At 43.2% G+C, this 25,540-nt stretch overlaps 1 protein-coding gene across 2 annotated transcripts in view; it reads left to right on the top strand.

Annotated features, from left to right (window-relative positions):
• The first annotated feature begins 2,129 nt into the window (after window positions 1–2,129).
• The window catches only part of PAXBP1 (PAX3 and PAX7 binding protein 1), a 47,982-nt gene continuing 24,571 nt past the window's right edge, over window positions 2,130–25,540 (top strand). For both annotated transcript variants that reach the window (XM_084843606.1, XM_084843605.1), the window contains exons 1-7: window positions 2,130–2,710; window positions 12,855–12,983; window positions 17,189–17,365; window positions 18,559–18,780; window positions 19,499–19,602; window positions 21,171–21,391; window positions 23,284–23,473. In XM_084843606.1, the coding sequence (XP_084699732.1) occupies window positions 2,236–2,710; window positions 12,855–12,983; window positions 17,189–17,365; window positions 18,559–18,780; window positions 19,499–19,602; window positions 21,171–21,391; window positions 23,284–23,473 (1,518 nt within the window). In that variant the 5' untranslated portion in view covers window positions 2,130–2,235. The remainder of the gene's footprint in view (window positions 2,711–12,854; window positions 12,984–17,188; window positions 17,366–18,558; window positions 18,781–19,498; window positions 19,603–21,170; window positions 21,392–23,283; window positions 23,474–25,540) is intronic.

Below are 25,540 nucleotides of genomic sequence, written 5' to 3'. Positions count from 1 at the left end.
TTTTGGCAGTCATTTATTTCTTTATTTTTCAATTAATATCCTCCAAGATATTTTCCACAGAACAAAAACTACACATGAAATGCCCCAAATACAGGACAGTCCTGGCTCATACATGTAGGCACTATTATAGTGCTTTATTACACTTGGCATCTAGTAGCTAGACATATAAACCAACTCATTTGAAAATATGAAGAGCTATTTACTATAGATATTTTTATACTGCCTCTTCAACAGAAATTCCAGATACTCAAGTTATGCCATGTGTGCAGAGCTGTCAACTTGACTTGTATTTGTGTGTGTAAGTCCCTTTTTGCAATGGGAAGCAACACAAATTTAATAAATGATACTAACTTTTCTATCAGCCTTTAAATTTGCCCTTTTGAGGACCAAACTAGACATGATGGCAGCAGATCTTACAAATTTAAACCCAGATCTGTTCCACTTGGACAGAAAGATGGGAGTGCATGGGGGGCAATTTTAACAGAGTGGTAGACCCTCATCTGGTTTGTAGCTTACTTTCCTGTGGTACTGGAAGTAAACTCAGAAGAACAGCACTTGGGAAGGTGGCTGCAGGAGGGGTCTGCATTCCCCACCTCCATGCTTCTTTGGAAGTTAAAATTTACTATCCACACCGCTTCCTTCATGAACGAAGATTTAGATTTAAATACACATCTGCCACCATGACTGGGTTCGCATAACATGCTGTGGTTCATCATGATTTAAGCTATGATGAGCTACAGCACCTGTATGCACCATCCTGACTATTCCACCCTCAACCATGGGTTGTTGTGTCATACAAACCTGGCTGGCAGGGGTTATGAGAGGGTTTAAAATGGCCTGTTCTGGGATTATGTGAGGGTTAACAGTCCCCATCACAGTTAGTTCGGCCCCAACAGCAGGTGAAACTTTTCAAAGCTTGAAGATAAATATACCCTAGGATGGAATGTAGGTAGGCTACCACATTTTTTAATGTTTATGTACATTAAAAACATGCTTCTACAAATAGAAAACTAGCAAAAAAAGCAAATTAACACTCTCTCTTGGATGTTCAATGCTTTACCTGTAGGGCATTGTTTGTACATGGGGAAGCATTCAAAATTGGTGCCCCCACTTGTAGCCTGAAAGACCACAGTTCACTCTACCATCTTTACCACCACATCCTGAAGCAAGTGTAGACCAGGCCTTTTATCAACTACTAATTACTGCAAGCGAAGCTATTGTTAGAAGCGCAGTTTCGGGTGTCTGTTCAAAGCTTGGCAAATCTCGTAGATCCCTAAAAGCCCATTTACACGTGCTAGTTCTGACATGTTGTGGACGTCTTGTGATGGAACACGCATGTGTGAACCAACCGCTAAAACAAGGGCTGGCATTCTGACCCACAGGAAAGAGTCAATTGGGAGCCTCTTTCTGCCAACCCGTTTTCTGTCTCTGCTGGTCGTCAGAGCACGCCCCTGCTTCAAGGGCTGGGGTCTCGTCCCTGACCTCCCACTGCATCTTTAAAACCCTTCGTCGTTTCCAGCACCAAGTGACAAAAGCAAGAGCCTCCGCCAACGCAGAGCCGAGGATGGGTGAAGCGTGCCCTTGCGCCCGCCCGAGGGCTCGAGCTCTAGCCGCCGGCTGGGACGCACACAGGCAGGGAAAACGTCTACGGGCAGCAGCGGCGGCCAACGCTTTCCCCTTCCTCCCCGGAAGGGCCGCGTGAAGGGGAACGGGTGCTTTCTGGCGTCACTTCCTAAAGGCGCACCCAAGGCTCCCGCCTCATACGGTCTTTTCTTAACCAATAACGATGAGCGTACCTTCGCTCCTATACTACAACGCAACTGTCATTTCCCCACGTCTCCATATCCGTCCCCAGCAAGAACAGGCACGTAATAACCCTCCTCCCACCGTTTCTTCAGTCTCAAGATGGCCGCTTTCCTTAGCCGCCGTGCCGCCGGCCGTTCTTGTCACTGTCGATGCTAACGAACGAGGCGGTCTATTCCCGATGCGAACTCTATGGTTCAGTAAGGCGGCCGCTTCCTTGCCGGCCTGTGAGGGGGAGAAGGAAAAGGCCCAGCTGGCGGTAAACGGTAGAGGGCGCTGTGGTAGCTCCAGGCTTGCGCTGATGTTGGCGATTCCGCTTCAGCCGTGGAGAGCGAGTGAGCGGTGGAGCGCGGCGCGCGCTGCTGCGGTAGCTGCTCCCTTTCGCGCTCGCGCTTTCTCTGCAGCGTCCAGCGGCAGTTGGGTTGAGGCGGAATGTTCCGCAAGGCGCGGCGTGTGAACGTGCGGAAGCGGAACGAGTCTGAGGAGGACGACGAAGAGCGGGACGAGGAGCTGCCGCCGCCGCCCCAGCCGCCCGGAGGGGATGGGCCTACAGGAGAGGCCGATCTGCCCGCTCCGAAGCCGCCGCTCCTGCCGCTTCCGATGGGCTGCGTTCCCCTTGTCTCTCCCGGCGGCGGCTTTGTTTTCGGCGGTGCTGAGGCGGTTGGCCGGGGAGGCAGCGGCTTGATGGCCCCACCACACCTGCAACCTCCTCCGCCGCCGCCGCCGCCGCCGCTTGTTCTTATCCCGCCGCCGCCGCCTTCGCAGCAGCCGCCGCCGGGGAACAACGGGCTTGTGTCGGCGGTTTCTAAGGCAAAAGAGCGGAAGAACAAGAACCGGGAGTCGGCAGCAGCGCCGCCACCGCCACGCGGGAGCCTCAAGCTCCTCAGCTTCCAAGATGAAGAGGAGGGTAAGCGAGCGTGTCTCGCATTATTTGTCGCTAGCGCGCTAGTCTCCACCCTGGCCCCGCGGCCTAGTGCTTCTTCCCGTGGCCTAATGCTTCCCGTCCCCCGATACCCGGCCGCTTTTGCCGGTTGCATTGGGGCTAATAGCCCACCGCTCGAGGAGTGTTCTCCAACCCCCCTCCCCTCCGTCTTTTCCCTCCCCTGGTTACTTGAAACTCTCGGTCGCTTCACGCGGTACGTTTTTGCTATTTGGAAAGCACTTCCGCTTAGGAAACACCGTGCAGCCTACGCGTGTCTCCCGCAGCATTTAGGATTTGTAACAGATAGGAAGATTATTTTGTAGTAGAGTAGGAAATATGTGCGCGTTAGATAGGCACGTGCTTGTTCAAATACTGAATTTATCAGTAAAATGGCCGCAGTGGAAATCGGGAAAGCCCCCCCCCCCCCATGTATTTTGTGAACTAATGGACAGTTTAAACATGTGCTCCATTTGATATCGAGCATATGTCTGTACTACTGAGGTATCATAGGGGAGTCCCAAAGATCACCTGATATGTTTTTAATTTGAACCAAGGTGCTGTAAAATACATGGGGAGTATTTCGGTCGTGAAAGATAAACAACGTTCTGTTGCTGTTACCTAATTAATTGTGCATTAATTGTGTATTTCCTTAATTGTGTATTTCCAAGGAATAAGTTGCATGCTGAGGTACTGTTGTGTAAAAGCCTGATGTAAATTTGGCACAGGCTAGAGAATATTACTTGATGCCAGTCCTCTTCCCAGAACAACTTGGTGTTTTCTCACAAATGTTGAGAGGAGCAGTTATGGGACAGGATCACACTGCAACAGTTGAATCAGCCTATTGGTTCAGTTAATAAAATATCCATATGGCTAAGTTTTGGTGTACTGTTGTGTAGGGCCTAATCCCCTACTGATCTGCAATTGATGGGAACCACTATCAATTGGGTTGCACACTCATGCGTGCCTTAAGGGTCAGATTTGCCATTAAGGAGCGCTGTTGGAGCTGGCCCTTTATTTTGGATGCCCAAATGGTGTTTGGCATGAAGAGCTTTTCATCACAAGGCTGTGGATTCTAAATCTCTAGTGTTTTTTTTCTTGCTGAAGAAACAAAAGAAAAAAACAACAGTTGGTATGCTAGCTACAACCTTTCCTGGACAGAAGTTACCTGTCTATGTTTATCCATGCCCTAGTGACACCTATGCTTGACTATGGAAATGCATTATAGATTAGGTTGCTTCTGAAGAGCTCTTAGAAATATAATTTGGCCCAAATTGCCATAGCTAGCCTGTTGACTGGCACAATTTATGTAGTTCTTGTTAGTCTTGAAACAGTTCCACTGACTCCCCTTATGCTTCCTGGCACAGTTCAAAGTGCTGGTCTTAACCTATAAAGCCCTATATTGCTTGAGACCAGGGTGTCTCAAGGGCCTTCTGTTTGTGTATAAACCTGCCTGTAACCTGATATAATCTTGTAATGCTGTTCTCTGAATTCCCTCACCTTTAGAGGTTAGGTAGGTGGGAACAGGAGAACTGGCATTTTCTGTAAGATCTTCCCCATTTATGGAATTTATTTCAAAGATTTATATCCCACTTTTCTGTTAAAAAAAAAAATCAGAGATGGATCCCAAACAAGTTTTTACACCCCTGTTATTTGTATCAAGCCGAAACTTTTCAGGTAACTAGGCAATGCAGAATCTCCCAGACAGAGAATAGGTATTGTTCTGACATTACATTTTTATATATAAGAAAAATTGAGACAAATTCCTTAATAGCTGTCTTTACTTTACTTTTAGTCATCAAAACAAGTAGAGTAGTGTGTAGGAGAAAAACATAAGAAACAAAGCAATTTCTTAAAATGAAAGAGAACATTACAAATGAAACATGCTTTTAAAGACCAAGTCTTTAAATTCAGTACTTTGTTGTTGTTCTTCAGTCGTTAAGTCGTGTCCAACTCTTCGTGACCCCATGGACCATAGCACGCCAGGCCTTCCTGTCCTGCGCTCTCTCCCGGAGTGTGCTCAAGTCCATATTCATTGCATCAGTGATGCTATCTAGCCATCTCATCCTCTGCCGTCCCCTTCGACCAGAGGTGATGTCTCTGCTTCTTACTATGCAGTCTAGGGTTGCCATAGCTTTCCTCCCAAGGAGCAAGCGTCTTTTAATTTCATGGCTGCAGTCACCGTCTGCGGTGATATTGGAGCCCAAGAAAATAAAATCTATCACTTCTTCCATTTCTTCCCCTTCCATCTGCCAGGAAGTGAAGGGGCCACATGCCATGATCTTCGTTTTTTTAATGTTGAGTTTCAAACCAGCTTTTGCACTCTCCTCTTTCACCCTCAACAAGAGGCTCTTTAGATCCTCTTCGCTTTCTGCCATTAGGGTGGTATCTGCGTATCTGAGGTGGTTGATAATTCTCCCAGCAATCTTAATTCCGACCTGTGATTCCTCCAACCCGGTGTGTCTCATGATGTACTCTGCATATAAGTTAAATAAGCAGGGCGACAATATACAGCCTTGTCGTACTCCTTTCCCAATTTTGAACCAATCGGTGGTTCCATGTCCGGTTCTTACTGTTGCTTCTTGACCCTCGTACAGGTTTCTCAGGAAACAGGTAAGGTGGTCTGGTACTCCCATCTCTTTCAGAATTTGCCACAGTTTGTTGTGATCCACACAATCAAAAGCTTTAGCGTAGTCAATGAAGCAGAAATAGACGTTTTTCTGGAATTCTCTTGCTTTCTCCATGATGCAGCGAATGTTGGCGATTTGATCTCTAGTTCCTCTGCCTCTTCTAAACCCAGCTTGTACTTCCGGTAGTTCTCGGTTCGCATACTGCTGAAGCCTAGCTTGTAGGATTTTGAGCATCACCTTGCTGGCATGTGAAATGAGCGCAATTGTGCGGTAGTTTGAACACTCTTTGGCGTTGCCCTTCTTTGGAATTGGAATGTAAACTGACCTTTTCCAGTCTTGTGGCCACTGTTGAGTGTTCCAGATTTGTTGGCATATTGAGTGCAGCACTTCAACAGCATCATCTTTTAGGATTTAAAATAGCTCAGCTGGAATTCTGTCATCTCCACTAGCTTTGTTGTTACTAATGCTTCCTAAGGCCCACTTGACTTCACTCTCTAGGATGTCCGGCTCAAGTTCAGTGACCGCACTATCATGGCTATCAGGGACATTAAGATCTTTCCTGTATAGTTCTTCTGTGTATTCTTTCCACCTCTTTTTAATCTCATCTGCTTCTGTTAGGTCCCTGCCTTCTTTGTCCGTTATCAAGGCCGTCTTGGCACAAAACGTTCCCTTGAGATCTCCGATTTTCTTGAAGAGATCTCTAGTCTTTCCCATTCTGTTGTTTTCCTCGATTTCTTTGCATTGTTCATTTAAGAAGGCCTTCTTGTCTCTCCTTGCTATTCTCTGGAATTCTTCATTCAGTTGGATATATCTTCCCCTTTCTCCCTTGCTTTTTGCTTCCCTTCTTTCCTCAGCGACTTGTAAAGCCTCCTCAGACAGCCACTTTGCTTTCTTGCATTTCTTTTTCTTTGGGATGGATTTAGTTGCTGCCTCCTGAACAATGTTACGGACTGCGTCCATAGTTCCTCAGGCACTCTGTCTATCAGGTCTAATCCCTTCAATCTATTCCTCACCTCCACTGTATATTCGTAAGGAATATGATTGAGGTCATACTTGAATGGTTTAGTGGTTTTCCCTACGTTCTTCAATTTAAGCTGAAATTTTGCAATAAGAAGCTCATGATCTGAGCCACAGTCAGCTCCAGGTCTTGTTTTTACTGACTGTATGGGGCTTCTCCATCTTTGGCTGCAACGTATATAATCAATCTGATTTCGATATTGACCATCTGATGATGTTCATGTGTAGAGTCGTCTCTTGTGCTGTTGGAAAAGCGTGTTTGCTATGATCAGCGTGTTCTCTTGGCAAAACTCTATTAGCCTTTATCCTGCTTCATTTTGTACACCAAGGCCATGCTTGCCTGTTAACCCGGTGATTACTTGACTTCCTACTTTAGCATTCCAATCCCCTATGATGAAGATGAACACCATCTTTTTTTGTTGTTAGTTCTAGAAGGTGTTGTAGGTCTTCATAGAACCGATCAACCTCAGCTTCTTCGGCCTCAGTGGTTGTGGCATAGACTTGAATTACTGTGATGTTTAATGGTTTGCATTGGATTCGTACTGAGATCATTCTATCGTTCTTAAGATTGTACCCCAGTACTGCTTTTCCCACCCTTTTGTTGACTATGAGTGCTACTCCATTTCTTCTAAGGGATTCTTGCCCACAGTAGTAGATATAATGGTCACCTGAATTAAATTCGCCCATGCCTTTCCATTTTAGTTCGCTGATTCCCAAGATGTCGATGTTCAATCTTGCCATCTCATGTTTGACCATCTCCAGCTTACCTTGATTCATTGATCTTACATTCCAGGTTCCTAAACAATATTGTTCTTTACAGCATCGGACTTTCTTTTCACCACCAGACACATCCACAGCTGAGTGTCCTTTCGGCTTTGGCCCAGCCGCTCCACTCTTTCTGGCGCTACTTGGAAATTCCCTCTGCTCTTCCCCAGTAGTATATTGGACACCTCCCGACCTGAGGGGCTCATCTTCCGGCGTCATCTCTTTTAGCCTTGTGATGCATTCCATGGGATTTTCTTGGCAAGAATACTGGAGTGGGTTGCCATTTCCTTCTCCAGTGGACCACATTTTGTCAGAACTCTCCACCATGACCTGTCCGTCTTGGGTGGCCCTGCACAGCATAGCTTATGGCTTCACTGAGTTACGCAAGCCCCTTCGCTTTAGTCATCAAAACAAGTAGAGTAGTGTATAGGAGAAAAACATAAGAAACAAAGCAATTTCTTAAAATGAAAGAGAACATTACAAATGAAACATGCTTTTAAAGACCAAGTTTTTAAATTCAGTACTTTACAACAGCTGTAAAAAGATTATCCCAATGAAGAGCCAAGTGAGGAGCATTTTCTAGATTTCTTCTGCAACCTAACAGTGTTTTGAACTCCCATAGTTATGTATTTCCAGAGGGTAACTGTTAGTCTATTGCAGCAAAAACAACACCTTAAAGACTAACAAATTCATGCTGGCATAAGCTTCTGTGGACTATAGCCCACTTCATCAGATGCATAGAGTGTTATGGAAAGAGTTTCAAGTTTATATATAGTTTGAGGGGAGAGGAGAATTGTAAATAGTGAGGCCAGAAGGAAACTAAATACAGAAAGTACTATAAGTGACAATCACATTGTTAACAGTGGTCATTTACAATATAGTTGCTGCTGATAACAAACATCCTGGCACTAGGTAAGCCAGTTAACACATACTGGGCCTGTTCGCACATCACAATAGCTCACTGTGGCTTAATTTACCCATCAGGACTGTTGTGTTGTGCTGGGCATTGTCTAAACCTGCAACCCCTGCTGCCTGGGTTCACATGACATGGCAAGTTGCGTGCCATGCAAAAATGATACCTGCAGGCGCCCTACTCAGCGTAACAGTCCCCGACGGCAAATTAAGCTAAGGTGGGCTGTCATGTCATGTGAACTAGGTTGTAACGGGATGAAAAATTCTTTATCCTGATCACAAAATATTTCTAATATCCTACTAATCTCTTCTGGTTTAAGAAGAGATTATTCTTCCTCTCTTCATCCTTGAGATACCAAGATGCAGGTGGATATCTTAATCTTGTTTGCGACTTAACTTCAAACTTCTAAATCAAAGGGGGGGGGGGAGTAACTAAACAGACAACTGTGAATAAGGCATCAGTTTGCTAGGTGAAAGGTTATAGACTGCATCAGGCAAAAATGAAGAATCTGCTAGAATGAGGGTGAATCAAACTCATATTTTCCCTTAATATCCATGACAACAGCATAAAGCAAATGAATCAGATCAATTAAAAACCTATTAAAACCATTAGAAGCAGCAGTTAAAATATCTAAGTGCAAGGAAATGGGTTAACATTCTGAGATATCAATATCTTAAAGGCTGTCAGAACCTTTTCACCTTTCCTGAAAATGATAAAGGTAGGAGCCAGACAGATCTCCCCAGGCAGGACATTAAAGCCTAGGGTTAGCAACAGAGAGAGCCACAGGCTGAGCACAATATCAGCAGGATGCATAACAGGGCCTCTCGAGATGATCTCAGTGACTAGGCAAGCTCATATGATAGGATATAGTCTTTCAGGTGTCTTGGTCTAGAGCCATGAGCCCTGGAAGAAAAATGGGGGAGGGGAGGGTTTGAAAAAAACCCAGGTTTTCTGGAACTTTTCCCCCAGGATTTTTTGGAAAGGGCAGGGGGGGAGATTTTCCTGAATTTTTCAATCTCCCCCCCCCCCCAAGCAGTCACATTTCTGTGACCTGGTCAAAAGCTATTTAGAGCTTTAAATGTAATTATCATAGGAATATATCAGAAGTCAGTGCAGATTACACACACTCTGGGTACATTTAGTAGAACAGCGGGACATAACAATACCTCATCATCACTATTAAAAGAGAGACTGAATGCAATTAACATATTGATGGCGCTGCATTCTGAATCTCTGGGCGACCTCTCCCAGCAGAGGAGTACAAGATAGAACCCTTATATAGATGCTAGATAGCAGGGGAGGGGGGAGCTAGAACCCTGGAACACTCTGCTTGGATCTTTATACTTGGCACCTACAGTTACTTGCTTTAGGCACTAGGTAGGGTGATTAAAAATGGATGTGTTTTTTAAAATTAAAATACAGATCTTTAAATTTTAAAATGGATTTTTTTATTTTTTAAAAAATAGCATAAATAGAATAAAAATTTCTCTCAAAAATAATGTAGTTACAATTAAATCTCATCATAAGCATGCTCAACCTACATTTACAGTCTCATAAAAATTAAGTTACCTCATGAGTTAAGTTCATCTTGTGAAAATGGCCCTACCAGCTCTTGCTTCTTGAAAGTTCTGGGATTTCAGTTTCTCTGACTAAAGTAATATGTGCAAAGACAGGCTAGGCAGGATTATTGTACTGTGCTTATGTAGTGGTGGAGTTGGGCCAAGCAAGAGAGAGGAGTTAGTTAAGACAGAAAGACAATATAGCAGGGTGGATAAAAATCAATGCTTAAAAGAAATCCAAGAAGTCAGATTTTTAAATTGCATGTTTTTCTGCCCAGTAACTATCAACCTTTGCTTTGACCTATCATAGGCATTTTGTTTTTGTTTGCTACTTGGTTTTTTGTGAGGGCAAGGCTGGGTGAAGACAGAGTGAAGCAGAAACAAAGAAGACAAAATTGTCCAGTGTACAACTTGTATTTTCATGCTAGGGTTACAATCCTATATCCACTTATCTAGGAATAAGCCCCATGGAACTTATATAGGATTGTGCTGTTGACCTCAAACTTCATGGGTGCTAGTCATAAGAAAGACCCTATTTGGGAATGTTTTAAAGACATCCCCACTATAGGTGAAAAAGGAAAACATGCACAATATATGCAGTGAGATGAAGACCCAGATTGGGGCTGTGAGCAAGTGTGCTTTCTCATGACTGCTCCCCGCTCCCACTTTGCTTGTTTCCTGGTTACAAATCAGTAAATAGTTGCAGTGCACTGCCTCATGACCGTTCACCGCTTCTGCTTTGTTTCCAGTTTAGCAAAGAACCCAGGAAACCTGTTCCTGTGCTGTTTACTACAACGTCTGAACCCAGCACTTGGGTTGCTGAGGGACAAACAACCCAGAGTTTTCATTCAGTGTTCATTGCCCCATTACTGGGTTGCTTGCTAAAGCAGAAACAAAATGAAAATGGTGAGAGGTCATGAGACCGCATTTGTCCCCATGATTTATTAACCCATGGTTAGTTGTTACATGTAAACTGGTTCATAGAGATGCAAAGACTACTTGTAAGAATGAAACAATGTAAATAATATTCAATTTAGTTGTAAATTAACATGGCTTCATGGTCAGATTTGCACCATTGTTAAGGAAATATATGAAAAAAATTCAGTCGGAAACTTGATTTAAATCTACTTTTTCTCTTCCTGCTTTAAATTGCCTTGATTTAAATCCATCCATCCTGACGTTGGGTATAAACATTCTTATTTTCCCATGCATTTTAACTCAGTGTACTGTATTATGGTTTTGCTGCTTTGGGGATCTTTGTGGTATCTGCGGCAGTGTTCGTTTTAGTGTTTATTTTAATTTCCTCTTGCTGTTTTAATTTTGCTCTCATTTTATTTTATATTTTATGTTCGGCACCTTGAAAATCCTTTTGATGAGTTGAGGTATAAATATAGGGCCAGCACCAGTCCTGCAGTCTTCATGCTTGCCTTCGTGTGGGTGCCTGGGAGTGGATCAGAAAAGAGCTACCTGCCTCTTGATGGTGCACTTCTTTTGTTCTTGGGTGTGTGCTACACTACCCAGACTGGAGTGGAGGAAGCTGTTTAGACTGTGTTGGAATGTAAAATGACCAAGGAGTTTCAGCATGCTTGTCTATTTTTGTATTGAACCTTTTGTATGAAATAATAGCCTTTGACTTCCCCAACTGTAACACATGGGAGAAAAAGCAGCCAGATAGGATGCTAGCAATATCATTCTTTCCTACCTTAAATACCTCACTTTGCTGCAGGTACATTTCTTCTGGAAAACCTCTTAGTTAGAAACTAGTACCAGTAATTTCTGTGATGTGTGGGGACCAGTGTAGGTTGAAGCCTTTATGCACGTGGACTGTCAGGAACATATGTGCTGTACAAGTACATCAGATCCCCCAAACAAGGCATGAACCTGCAGGACATTAAAACAAATCATACTTGGGTGATATTTATGTCACACTTGAGTGATACTCAAACCCATATTTAAAGTCACTCAAGCCTTTGAAATTAGTCTGGTCTACTTAAGATAAAAGTTCTCAAATTGGTGTTTTACTGAGCCTGCATAAAAGATGCTTTGAATTTTAGAACACACAGCTTCATAACTGATGTGATATATGTCTTTTATATATATATGCATTTTATATACAGTTTCCCCAAAGATGTGCCTCGTGTGGCGCAGAGTGGTAGGTGGCAGTATTGCAACTGAAACTCTCTCCATGACCTGAGTTCGATCCCAGTGGAAGCCGGGTCTCAGGTAGCCGGCTCAGGTCGACTGAGCCTTCCATCCTTCCGACGTTGCTAAAATGTGTACCCAGCTTGCTGGGGGAAAGGTAGTCACGACTGGGGAAGGCAATGGCAAACCACCCCGCTACAGTCTGCCATGAAAACGCCAGTGTAAGCGGTGTCCCTCTAGGGGTCAGTAATGTGTTTGCACAGGAGGAACCTTTTCTTTTCTTTTCCCCAAAGATAGTTACTTTAAATCAAAGATCGCTCAGCTCTTGTCCTGAGCCCTGTGTGCAAATAGAATAAAGAAAGGGGGAGGTGTGGGCTAGGAAAGCAAAAAGATTTGCAAAAGAGTATATTGACCCAATGGTCTCCTTGGCTTGGGGGCTGCAGATCCAATTTTACAGTGGGATCTTGATCTACTACTGTATGTTGATCCAACATACAAGACACCCTTCCCTAATATCTAACAAAAGGCTTCATTAGGCTTTCATTGTTTCTAGTGCCAGGTATGCAGTATTTTACAATTCATGTTTAAAATTATATATATCTTATTTTGGATTTTGCCTGTATTGCTTTCTATATTTTCCTTTAAGAGTCTTTGTGAAGCTTAAATTCACATTTTAAAATAACTGTATTTTAATTGTTATGAAAACTGTATCTTTTAATTATGCAGGCTTTAAGAAAAACAGCAAACAAATCTAGAAGAACAACATTAAAAGTTTATACATTGTACCTTGGGATCATATGGCTATGCCCTTGCTTAGTTTGACTATAAGACTTCTTAAGATCCATTCTGGCATTGAATTAATTCCAGCTAGAACTTGTGGTATTGGAATAACACAGATGCTGTGGGTAGGATTCTGCTGTTGTATGGATTAGTTACAGTGGTGGAAAACACATCATATCTTAAGAGTTACTCTTGATTTATACAGATTAAAGTGATTGATTTGATGTATTTTTTCTGTACTGTAGACCACCTTTTATATAGCTCAAGAGATTCCAGTCAGTGATTTGTTAATTTGTAATTTTCTTATTCACACTTTTCTCTTAAAGAAACTGACGAAGTTTTTAAAGTGAAGAAATCAAGTTACAGCAAAAAGATAGTAAAGCTGCTTAAGAAAGAATACAAAGAAGATCTTGAAAAATCCAAGACAAAGCCAGAAACTAATTCTTCAGCAGAAGGTAATCTTAGTTATATCTATTTAACATGTTTTATATCAACCTTTGGCTTGGCTTTAGTTGGCTTTGGGGTGGTTTACAAAGATATGATTAACCACATAGAGCAGTCAGCAAGATTTTTAAATGCCTAAAATACTTGAGAAGCCAGGGAGAGTAAAACATTTTTTGCCTGAAGCCTTAACAACAACAAAAGGAGTGTGAAGGCTGCCATGACTGAAAAGACCTCCTCTGTGGTTGTTGCTACTGTTGAACAAAGTTGCTAGTTGTTACTGTCGAACAAAGATGAAATAGAGAGAGGGGCCTTGACTGATGGTCTGTGTTTGGGCAGGATAATATGGGAGAAGACGCTTCTTCAGGTACCTGGATCCTAAGATGTTCAAGGTTTTAAAAGTCAATGCTAGTGCTTTGAATTGGATTCGGAAACAAAGAGGAAGACAGTGGGCCCCTTTTTTTTTTTACACTGTTACAATCTGAATAAATTGTGCCAATTAAAATTCTGACATGTATTCTGTACCAACTAAAGATTCTCAATAGTCTTCAAAGGCAGTCCCATGTATAATCCAATTGGGACGCTACAAGGGGATGGGTAGAACCAGCCAAAGTTTGTATAAAACGTTCTGTACCACTGAAGCTACTTGACTGTCTGGTAACAGAACTAAAACTATCTGCCTCTATGTTGGGGAGAGAACATTTAGGAGTTATGTACCCATTCCATCTCACCATTCCACAGTGAGACTAGGGTTTTGATGAGAGCTCCAGTCATACCAACTGGAAACTCCCCAGAGTTTTATAAATTTTAATGCTGAAAATAAGTCATGAGAGGGTATTGCCTACTGTTCTGTATATTTGCCTCTGCTTTTCCCCACCCTGAACTTCTTGCCCCATGCTGTTTTTCCACCCCTCCCATGCTGCAGCACAAGGTATATCTCCAGGTTCCTGGAACTCTTTAAGTTTGCAAGTGGAGAAGGAATCCATTAATGATGCATGGGCAGCAACTGTAAGGTTTTCTTCCAACATGGGGCTGGATAGTATGAAGAGAGCTCTGCATCCCATAGCACAGCCCTGTGTTAAATAAGACTACACCATTGAGGCTGGGCAACAATAGATGGGGGGAGAAACTTTCTTTGCTTTTTTTTTTATTCCTGTAATGGACATATTTATAGTTACTTCAGTGCAAGCTTTCAGATTTGGACCCAGGAAGTGTGGTCATACTATGCCTTAGAAAGCATTTCTAGTATGGGATTGTTAGGAAGGGTTTCTTCTCTTTTCTAGTCTATGTTAATTCAGAAGCTCTATCATGCTTGTTAATCCAGAAATCAAACTAGCTAATGGGTTGGATCCAGATTTAGGCACACTTCCCCATCTCCTCCAGCCCCACCAAAATGTTACACAGAGGGTTGGGGGACCCTGCTGAATGGGGTAGGCTGTGGTGCTGTGGGAGGGGAGGTAAATTGAAGGGGGCACCTTCTGCTTGATTTTAAGGGTTCCCCTCAACAGAACATAACCCATTCATTGGGATCCCCTGATCCTCTGTGTAGCATTTTCAGGGGCTTGGAAGGGCTGTTGTAGGGAGGACGGGGTGGGAAGTCTGCTTCCACAAGAACAGTTGCACACACATAAATCTGGATGTCTTTTGCTGAATTTCAGGATGTTTCAGTTCAGGAATTACTGAATAATGTGAAGTGTCTCATATTTGGCAATTATTTCACTCTAAGTCTGAAATTCATTTTATTTTTAGTTATTATTTATTACATTTCTATACCACCCCATCGCTGAAGCTCTCTGGGCAGTTTACAGAAATTAAAATACAATATAAAAAGTTGAAAAGCCATTAACATGAAAGCACACAGACAGTATACACGAACAACATATAACTAAAAACACCTTTGAACAATCATAACTAAAGACACATCCAGAACCGATTAAAACTCATCATGTGCTGCCAAATGCCTGGGAAAAGAGATAGGTGTTAAGATAGGTCTTAACCTGGCACCAAAAAGATAACAATGTTGGCACTAGGCAGACCTCACTGGGGAGCTTGTTCCACAGTGGGGGGCCACCACTGAGAAGGCCATCTCCCTCGTTGCTGCCTTCCGAGCTTCCCTTGGAGGAGGCACTCGAAGGAGGACCTTAGATGCTGAACGTAGAGTATGGGTAGGTTCATCTCAGGAGAGGCGTGCTGTCAGGTATTGTGGTCCTAAGCCGTGTAGGGCATTATAGGTTAAAACCAGCACCTTGAATTGAGCTTGGAAGCATATAGGCAGCCAGGGCAAGAGGGTCAGAGTTGGTCTTATATATGCGGACTTTCTAGTCCCTGTTATCAATCTAGCTGCTGCATTTTGCACAAGCTGCAGCTTCTGAACCATCTTCAAAGGCAGCCCCACGTAGAGCATATTGCAGTAATCTAACTTGAAGGTTACCAGAGTATAGACAACTGAAGCCAGGTTATCCCTGTCCAGATGGGTGTAGCTGGGCCACCAACCGAAGTTGGTAGAAGGTACTCTGTGCCACTGAGGCCACCTGAGCCTCAAGTGACAAAGATGGTTCCAGGAGGACCCCAGGCTACGGATCTGCTCATTCAGGGGGAGTGCAACCCCATCCAGAACAGGGTGAACACCCTTCATCCTGTCATCAGAAAGAACCACCCACCAACAACATCTCAGTCTTGTTTGGCTTGAGCTTCAGTTTATTAGCCCTCATCCAGTCCATTGTTGCAGCCAGGCACTGATTCAGCGCATCCACAGCCTCACCTGAAGAAGATGACAAAGAGGAATAGAGCTGTGTGTCATCAGCATACTGATAACAGCACACTCCAAAACTCCAGATGACCTCACTCAATGTTTTCATGTAGATGCTGAAAAGCACGGGGGACATTTCACAGGTTGACCAGGGCTTCAACAGGAGTGCCAGCCATATCAGCCAGAAAAACCCCTAGAGCCCTCTGGAAACCATCCAGATCCATTAGCCTCCTGGGGGCAGACCATCTTAATAGGTCCCCCACCCTTGCAGAGGGGGAAAGCCTCTGCAAGTCTAAAACTCAGCCTGCAATGATTTGACTACGACAAAGGGACTGATGCAAAATCCTCCACCTTCAGATCACCATCTCCATGTCGAGTTGAGAAAAACAGGTCTAGAGTATGCCCCGCTACATGTCTTGGGCCGATGACATGTTGGGACAGTCCTATGCCTGTCATGGAGACCATGAAATCCTGAGCTGCCCCAGACAAGGTGCTCTCAGCATGAATGTTGACATCCCGCAGAACCAACAGTCCGGGGGATTTCAGCAGCGCACACAAGACCACCCCCGTCAGCTCACCTAGGGATTCTGTTGAGCAGCAGAGTGGGTGGTATACTGACAGAATCCCTAATCTATCCCATTGTCCCAACACAAGGTGCAAGCACTCCAGCCCAATAGTCACATAGACAGGGAGCCTGCAAAGGGAGATGGAATTCCTATAGACCACAGTGACTCCCCCTCCTTGGCCCTCAAGCCTTTCGTAATGCTGGACCAAGTACCCCGGTGGACATAGCTGGGAGAGACTGACTCCTCCTCCCCGTTCACCCACCCAGGTCTCGGTTGTACGTGCCACATTAGCCTCTTCATCCGTTATTAAATCATGAATGAGGGAGGTTTCATTTTGCACTGATCTGGCATTTAAAAGCAGCAGACCCAAGGGCAGGTTGATAGGACAACCACCAAACCTGCGGGTGCGGGGAGGACTGGAACATGGTACAGCCTTTAACTGTCTGGGCCGTGTTCTCCTTATCTGGCAAGTCTTCCTCAAATCTCCCTCTACCCATCACTACACTGATTGGCCCCCCACTCAGGTCCTCCCAATTGGCCCAATATTCTCCCTCCCAGGCACATCCTCAGGCCACCAGAAAGCCAGGCAGAGGAACAGGGTCAAGGTCCTGCAACACTCACAGCTAGGTGGTCTCTGGCACCTCCAGCAGCAGGAGAGCCTTTATAGCTGGAGTCAGGATGGGGTCCTGCCCTCCCAGGCCAGGTGGAAAAGAGCCAAGCAGAGGAACAGGGTCCAGATCCTGCAGGGCTCACAGGTAGGTAGTCTCTTGTATTTTTATTGTATCTTTGGATACAATCCAACTCTGGATTGTTGCATCACGTGTATATAATGTATGTTGTATAACAAAATATCTTTAAAATAACTTTTCTTAAAAGCTACTTGAAGTACTGACTTATTTTACAGCTGAACAGTCTGCAGACAAAATTGGACAGTTTAAAGATGTAATTCAAGAAGATGGGGCTGCAAATAGTGAACAAGGAGAAGAGGAGATGGAAGTTGAAAGTGAAAAGGAAGAAGAAAAACCAAAAGCTGCAGGAGCATTTTCAAGTGCTTTGTCATCTCTGAATGTTTTGCGTCCAGGTTAGTGCATTCTCCCTCAGTGGAGGTTGTTATTCTGAGATTGGTTATTCTTCTTCCTTGCTGTACAGGCAGAGCTGTATCAGTCAGTGCAGATTATTAAACTTCTGGTAGAGGAGACCCCATGCAGTAACACTCCTGTCATCTTCACAGCATCAAGATCTTTGTGGAACATTTGCTCATTCTTTCTACTTAGATGGCTTGGTAATTTTTGCCCTTTCTTCCCTGCTTTGGATAGTTAAGGGAGGAGGGGAGCCTTTTTCATTGTCTTAATTAAATCTGTTCTTCATAATCAATAAATTGCTTAGATTTGATTCACAGTGCAATCCTATGCAGGTCTACTCTGAAGTAAGTCTCATTGAGTTCATTAGGACTTACTCCCAAGTAAGTAGGTATAGGAGGCTGGGAGTTGTAGGACTTTTCTCTCTCTCAACATGCATAGGATTGCACCCATCGTATATTTAATTGGTTTCCTCTATTTAGATAACTATTTAAAAGTCTATTTTTACCGTAATATTCTTCAGCAAACTGATTCTGTATAATTTATCATTTTTCTTTATGTTTATTGAAGTACTTGGGACTGATTCTGATGTAATGAATTTGAATCTTTTGGTCATATTTAACTAATTTAATACTTGGTATTCTACGTAACTGCATTTTCTTCAGACCCCAGGAAAGAAATAACCTGTGATGGCGCTGATCTTTCTTCCCCTCCCTCCCTCTCCTTTTTTGGGGATCTGATACTGAATAAACGTCTTAAAAGTTTATTTATGTTTTCTAGCATTTATTTATTTAAATGCATGTTCCACCTTTCCCCCCAAAATGGTGTTCAAAGTGACTTTATCTAATAAAACATTAACCTCAGCTTTGTGGCTATTCCTTTCACAATATCCACGAGTCTTTAGACTTTTACATATCAACAGAGGGCAGTATCCAGTTCTGTCATAGTGCTAGCACAAACCAATGCTGTGTCCGTTCTCCCTTGGATGCAGCCAGATGGAATGGCCACTGAGGGAGAAAATTCTTGGAGAGGAGGAGCTGATTGGCAGTTGATTCTAGCCAGGTTGCTGGAGTAGGTTGTCATGTGTTGTCTATCCTTCTGATGCAGCCAGGTGGAATTAGAGCCACAGTAACAGGTGGACACCTATGATTGGATATATAACTGATGTTTTTTAATAACATAATTTGTTTTCCAGGAGAAATCCCAGATGCAGCTTTTATTCATGCTGCAAGAAAAAAGCGCCAAATGGCTCGTGAGCTTGGGGACTTTATACCCCTTGACAATGATCCTGGGAAAGGGCGCCTTGTTAGAGAAGATGAAAATGATGCTAGTGATGATGAAGATGATGATGAGAAGCGAAGAATAGTCTTTTCAGTGAAGGAGAAGTCCCAAAGACAAAAGATTGCAGAGGAAATAGGTAAAATATCAAGATGTGGACAAAAGTTGCAGTAAATTAAGTTTCAGATATTACGCTGTGACTCTGAAAAGCACTTGACAAAAATGGTTTATCTTTCAGAAGTGGAGTGTTCAATGACGTATAGTATAGGTTTGGGTCAAGAGATGTGCTAGTGGAGGGGGATGTGTTGAATGTGACATTTCTGCCCCCCTTCTCCCGCCCCCCTTCTCCTGCCCTCCTTCTCCCGCCCCCATCCCCAGCAGCTCCTTGAAAACTCTCTTCTGAAGGTTGGGAGACCAGCAAACCATAAAACTGTGGTTTCTAATTCTGATTTGCAAACAAACTATAACTCTGATTTTGTTCAGCTTCCCCCGGCCTTGCCTCCAATATCCACACATTAGCCTATGCACATATAATCTATGATGGTTTGCCCAGTTCAGAAAAATGCTTCAGACAAATAAGCAAACTATGGTTTGCCACTAAATCAAAGTAAGAAGGTATTTGAGAGCTTAATACCAAGTGTGATGTTGCATCTAAACCAGTTCTTTGAGTCACTGTCAACTCCACAGTGTGGGTGGTGGGAGCACATGCTCCAGAGCCTCTTCTCAGTTAGAAATTTCTCCCTGGAACAGGGCCACATTTTTGCCTTTTTCAGTTAAGGTAATGCAATTTCGAATACTTTTTCCAATTTCATACTCTCCCATTAAGTATTCCTATTGGTTTTTACCTTTGTGCCCAGGTATCGAGGGAAGTGATGATGAAGCTCTAATTGCTGGAGAACAAGATGAAGAACTCAGTCGATGGGAGCAAGAACAGATACGTAAAGGCATTAATATACCTCAGGCATGTATTCAAATTACTCTAAAGCTGGGGTCACAAGTGTTGGCCCCTTGGCTGAATTTAGCTCCCTAATTGCCCTCTTGACCCCAATTGCCAGAGTTAGAGGAGGAAAAAAGAGATGTGAATGAATAGCATCTGTGGCACTGGGACTTCGCAGTTCAGCATCTGGGTAGGCCTTGTTCTGACACCTTGCTGTCTCTCTCACACAATCCTTCCTCAAAGTGGCTCACTGGCACTTGACCAGGGTTTGGTAAAACCATGTGGGTTAGATCCAGTCTTAAGTTTGTTTATTTATTACATTTATATCCTGCCTTTTTTCCTCCAAGGAACTCAAGGTGGCTCACATGGTCTGCCTCTCCATTTTATCCTCACAACAACCCTGTGAGGTAGGTCAAGCTGAGAGTTAGTGACTGGCCCAAAGTCACCCAATGAGCTTTATGGCCAAGTGGGGACTAGAACCCAGATCTCCTGAGTCCCAGTCCAACCCTCTAACCATTACACTACACTGGCACTCTAGTTCCCTTTGAAATCATGTTAAGTCATGTCTGACTTGATGATTGATTTCAACGGAGCCTAAATTCAACTAACTTAGTCTGGATTCAACCCTTGCTATTATGATGGGATTTCATAAAGCAGAATGGATGTTGATGGTATATCGAGTTGCAGCTTATCCTAAAAAGCATACTATTTTTTAAAATGTTAAGTGACAGAATAGTAAAAAGACAACTGAGGTGTGTGTAGTGATTTTGATGAATGTTGCCTGGAAAAGGCGGTCAGCAGCAAAAAGATTAACTCAGGTTTTGTCTTTGAAATCCTATATACTCAAGATGTATCACCATTTGGTAGTGTGGAAAACTTAATATTGTACATTTTTGTACTGTATGAAGGTGTTCCTGCCCTGGGACGTTAGACTGGGATTCTTTGGAATATAAAGCATACAAATTAGTGATACAAATAGCCATAATGAGCTAGATGACATACTGATAAGTTTGCATTATTGTCTTTATGTTAACTGAGTATTAGATTGTGTTGGTTTTTCTGTAATTAATGTTCTGAGTTAATAGTGTGCTGTGGTGAGTGAATCAGCAACTGGTTGCCTCTAGGCTAGATCAATCCCTGCTGAATACCACTTGCACCCCCCTCCCCCAAGTTGCCAATTCAGAGGCGAGAGGGGTAAATGGAAGATGTGATAGTTGTGGCAGTGGGATTTCACAGCAGTCCACTTCAGGGAATTATAGAGGGGCCCTTCATTGCCTCCGCTCATCTTCAAAATGACACTCCAGTAAAACTGCTTGCTGACCAGGGGACTACATACAGCTGAAAGTCCAAATCCTCTAAGCAAATCTTGTTTTGTTGTTATACTTCCCTGTTTCATTGTGAAGTGATGAATTTTTTTGACATGTTTCTTTCTTTGATACATACTTATGTGCACAGGAAACAAATGATTGGGCTGGTGGAACTACAGACGTAGCTACTAAAAATGGAACTAGCTTTGTGGCAGATTATCTTCGTTTATAATAGGGTTTTCAGGATCTCAGTTTTGTTGTATTACACATATTTTGTTCCTGTAGGTTCAAGCAAGTCAGCCTGCTGAAATGAATAACCTGTACTACCAGAATACTTACCAGACAATGCCTTATGGTTCATCTTATGGCATTCCTTACACTTATGCTGCTTACGGATCATCGGAGACAAAGTCTCAAAAAACAGATAACACAATACCTTTCAAAACTCCCAGTAATGAGATGACTCCTGTTACTATTGATTTGGTAAAGAAACAGCTTAAAGACAGGTAGGACAGACCAACTTCTTAAAATGTAAGACCTGTCCTCTAGGTTTCAGTCTGGGGGGCAGATGCAGAATTTCATCAACGGAAGCCCACAGACTGGATCCTCATTACACAAAGGAAGAAAACAAACTGTGTTCAAAAGGCTACTTGGATTACTTCTGTGGAAGTGAAGCTTAAATGTGACCATTCGATCATGTTGAAGATTGGCGCATCTTCTGGACGCAGAAAAATAAATTTGTAGCAAAGGAGTTGAAAGGACAGTGATATTTAGATTACCGCATTATATTTTTATTAGAAGTATAAATCAATCTTTTCTGAATAGGTAACATTTTAGACATGAGGCTTAAAATTACGTTTTTAGAAGTTGTAAAAACTACTCTGTTGAAAATCCAAAGTATCAAGTGTTAACAACACTTGCCCATGCTTCTTAATATAAGCAAATATCTTAATGGTTTGAAGGTGAGTCAAATTAGTAGAAAAATAATTACATGCTTAAATCTAAAGATAACTATTTATAAACTCTTAATGTTGCGCTGTAAGAAATGGCTTTATGCCTCTCTAATTTCTGTTGAGACCAACAGGAATTAAGGGTATAGAGTATGTGTTAAACTGTTACCCTGTAGGTAAGACAAAGAATGGGAAGGAAATGTGTGATAGACATTTTTATAACAGGGGTAGCCAAACTGACCTCTGTGCTATACTTACACCATGCCATATATGTGGTTCCAGGCAATTCAAGAATGGAGTGAAATAGGATAAGAAGAAGCAGCCGTGTGTGTGTGTGTGTGTGTGTGTGTGTGTGTGTGTGTGAAGGATCCCTGGGTGTGCCATGCGCTAGCTGAGGATGAATGAAAGCAGCTGTCATGAATAGATCGTCCTCTCTCTTCGTAATCATCACCACAGAGAATCAAAGCTTCAGGCTATTACGACTTTGTTTTGCTAAAGACTAGCCTTTCTACAAATGCTGATTCAAGGAAGCTTTCAGACTGCCCTGGGCTCTGAACAACTAATCTGCGATCTCCAAATAGAGAAGATGAACCAGAGGGTAGGAGGGTAATGAAGTTGCCGGCAGTTTGCCTGTGAACCTCACAACCAGACTTGCCTTGCGGTGACACCCCTCCCTTAGGGCGGCTCCCTCCTACATTGGCTTCTAAGAGCGGCTATCCTGGCAGAGCATCTGAACCCCATCCCTAACTTTTCCCACTTTGCCTTGCGACGCTCTCTAGCATCTCTCAAATCATGCCCCCCCTCCTCCTTGGAAACTTGAGTTCTAATGGTTGAGGGTGGAGGCAGTGACTCCCTGGACCATCTGTTTGTCAAGGCCTTGGGACTTTGGGTAAAGTTCCTCCCCTGGGCTCTGATCTAGCTGTTCCAACTCTGATTCAGAATTGGAGCTGTCAGACATCTCAAGGGACTTGGACTCCTCCCTGACAGCAGCAGTAGTTTCAGTATCGAGGGTGGTTTGGGGGTAGAGAAGGATACGTTGGGTTCATGTACTCTCTGTTACTGGGGCAAAACCATTGGGGCTCCGAGTGTTTGGGAGCGGGTTAGAGAAGCACAGCTTTCAGGAGTGAGGTAGCCACTTCTTGACATGTAGTGAATGCAGCTTTAAAACAAGGGCCTTGTGGCACCTTAAAACTAACAGATTTATTATGACACAAGCTTTCTAGCCTATGAAAGCCTATGCCATAATAAGTTGGTTAGTCTTTAAGGTGCCATAAGACTCCTAGTCAATGTTACAGCAAAAAGAACAGAGCCTCCTCATTGGAAACAGCTTTAAAATGTTTGTGTTAGATCTTGTAGTTCGTTTCGTTATAGGAAAGTTAAATTACACATATATCCTGTAGGTTATAATAGGTTTTTGGATGTAAATGTGCATGTCCATTGACCTTTAGGTTGGACTCAATGAAAGAATTTCACAAAGCAAATCAGCAACAACACGAGAAGCATCAGCAAAGCCGTGATGACTCTACCAAGACTATTGAAAGATTGGAAGGGTCCTCTGGAGATGTTGGTGAACGGTATAAATTTCTGCAAGAAATGCGAGGGTATGTCCAAGACTTGCTTGAGTGTTTCAATGAAAAGGTAAGAATGCAAAATATATTCATCTTTTTCAGTAACAAAGTTTAGTCTATCCTCAAACATTTTCTCTTGTACGTTCCAGTGAAGCACTTAGCACATATTTGAAGGTTTGGTTTTAAATGTGGTGAAAGCAATGTAAGTCAGTATTGGAGTACAACAGAGTTGAAGTTAAGGTTGTGACACCAGCTTTCTAATTCTTAGCAGAGTTCCATCCCAGGAAACCATTGTCTTTCACAATGGGGGCTTAGATTCTCCCTGTGTGTTTTTTAAAGCATTTCCCAATTCTCAAGTCATGAATATAAAAGGTAGTGGGCAATATCCTATACTGCTGCTGCTTCCACTGTTTCTGTTGTACCAGCGGGACCACCACTAGCACTACAGGAATGCAGCACATCCTATAGCAACTCAGGAAATGACAGAAGCAGTCGTTTCTGGAATGGGACAGGTCAGTGGAACTCCCTTCTGTGATCTCCGCTAACCTGCCCCAATCTGGAAATGAGCGTTTCCCCTCACTTCCATTTGCTTAAGGATCTGCTTCCTTCCCGTTGCACTAGTGGTGGGTCCCACAAGCATGCAGGCAGCATTGGATATTGCCCAGTATGTGCGACAGCACATAGTCCACGTAAGGGGACACACTAGTTCCTTGGCAGCTTGAAATGGTTAAATAAGGATATTAAAAGCTCTGGTTCTCCAATGGGATATTGGGTCCCAGACTGTTTTCATAGGAAGATTATAGGGGAAAAAAGCAGGCTTTCTGATAATAAGCAACAGTTACCAGGTGCCTTTTTGTTACGAAGTTTTTCACTTTGTGTGCACTACTACTCTCCAGGAGCCTGATTTCAGGCAGTTTTGTATGCAAGTGGAGTTTTTACTTGCCTTTGCTGGTGTTGATAGATGTCTAGGGAATATACAGATAATTTATTGATAAACTAAGGCTGCAATCCTATGCATGCTTAATTTGGGACTAAGCCCCATTACTGTAGGACTTCCTTTTAAGTAAATAGGCATAGATTTGCACTGTAAGCATAGGATGGAATTGCTGTTTCCGTTGTTTATTTAAAACCGTTTAAAACCTGAATAAAACTAAATCAGAATTCTTCTTGATGTGGAGAAAATGTATATGGAAGATTATAAACTCCCTGGTGGGGACCTGACCTCTTGTACTCTGTAAAGTGTATTGTGTGTAATGATGGCACTATAGAAATATTACCATCCTAACTATATTAATCCATAATAATAATAATAATCCTTGGTGCAGAGAGGTTGGAAATAGTGTGACTTGGAGGAAGGCAGGTGAATAAACTCCAAACAAGGCTTGAAATATTGGTCTGGATCCAGACTTGCTCCTCTGTGAACAGAAGGGCTCTTTCAGTTCATGGAGGGAACGAGGATGAAGCAGAGGCTTCCTGCGGAAGGAAGTGCATGGTGTGGCTGATTTCTCTGCTTCCCCCTTTCCCCTGCAGTCCCCAGTGCCATCTCCCATGCTGTTCCCCCAACCCTCCAGAGAAGCATGGGAGGTGGCACTGGGGGCTGCAAGAGGAAGAAGGAATGAAAGAAAATCACCACCCCACCCCCTTCTTCAAGTACCAGCAGAACTCCACTGAGTGCAAGTCTGGATCCAACCCATTGTGCAGTTGGTTAAGCAAATTCATATAACCAAGAAGGAAGGAATAAATAGGATATGTACTTTGGTAGAACTAAATGGCAGGTAGTCTTTGTCAGAATCTCCCTAACACCTAAGCAATACTGAGATTAACATAGCTGTCAGTCAATGAATCCTATAGGCCAGTGCCTATTCAAATTTGTCTAGGCACCTAAGCTGTTGGGAGTGTCCTGTGGGCTTCCTTCCTAGCCTCTAATGCATGCATTTCCTTCTCTCCCTTTTAGTTTCAGAGCTTAACTACCGTAAGCATTATTTGTGCCTTTTCGCTAATGGTACTTAGTACCAAACTGTAGTTTGCAGGCTGGTTTTAACAGTAACTACAGTAAGTAAACGTTCAGGTGCACATGTTTCGCTAACCATAGTGAGCTCTGATACTGAAATGAGAGGGGGAATGCCCACAAAAAGGG

Source organism: Heloderma suspectum, chromosome 3 (assembly GCF_057233095.1).
Source record: "Heloderma suspectum isolate Gila_16-S chromosome 3, 16-S_ref, whole genome shotgun sequence".
Taxonomy (NCBI): Eukaryota; Metazoa; Chordata; class Lepidosauria; order Squamata; family Helodermatidae; genus Heloderma; species Heloderma suspectum.
Note: the sequence above shows the minus strand (reverse complement) of the source record. Positions and strands in the feature narration are given on the sequence as shown.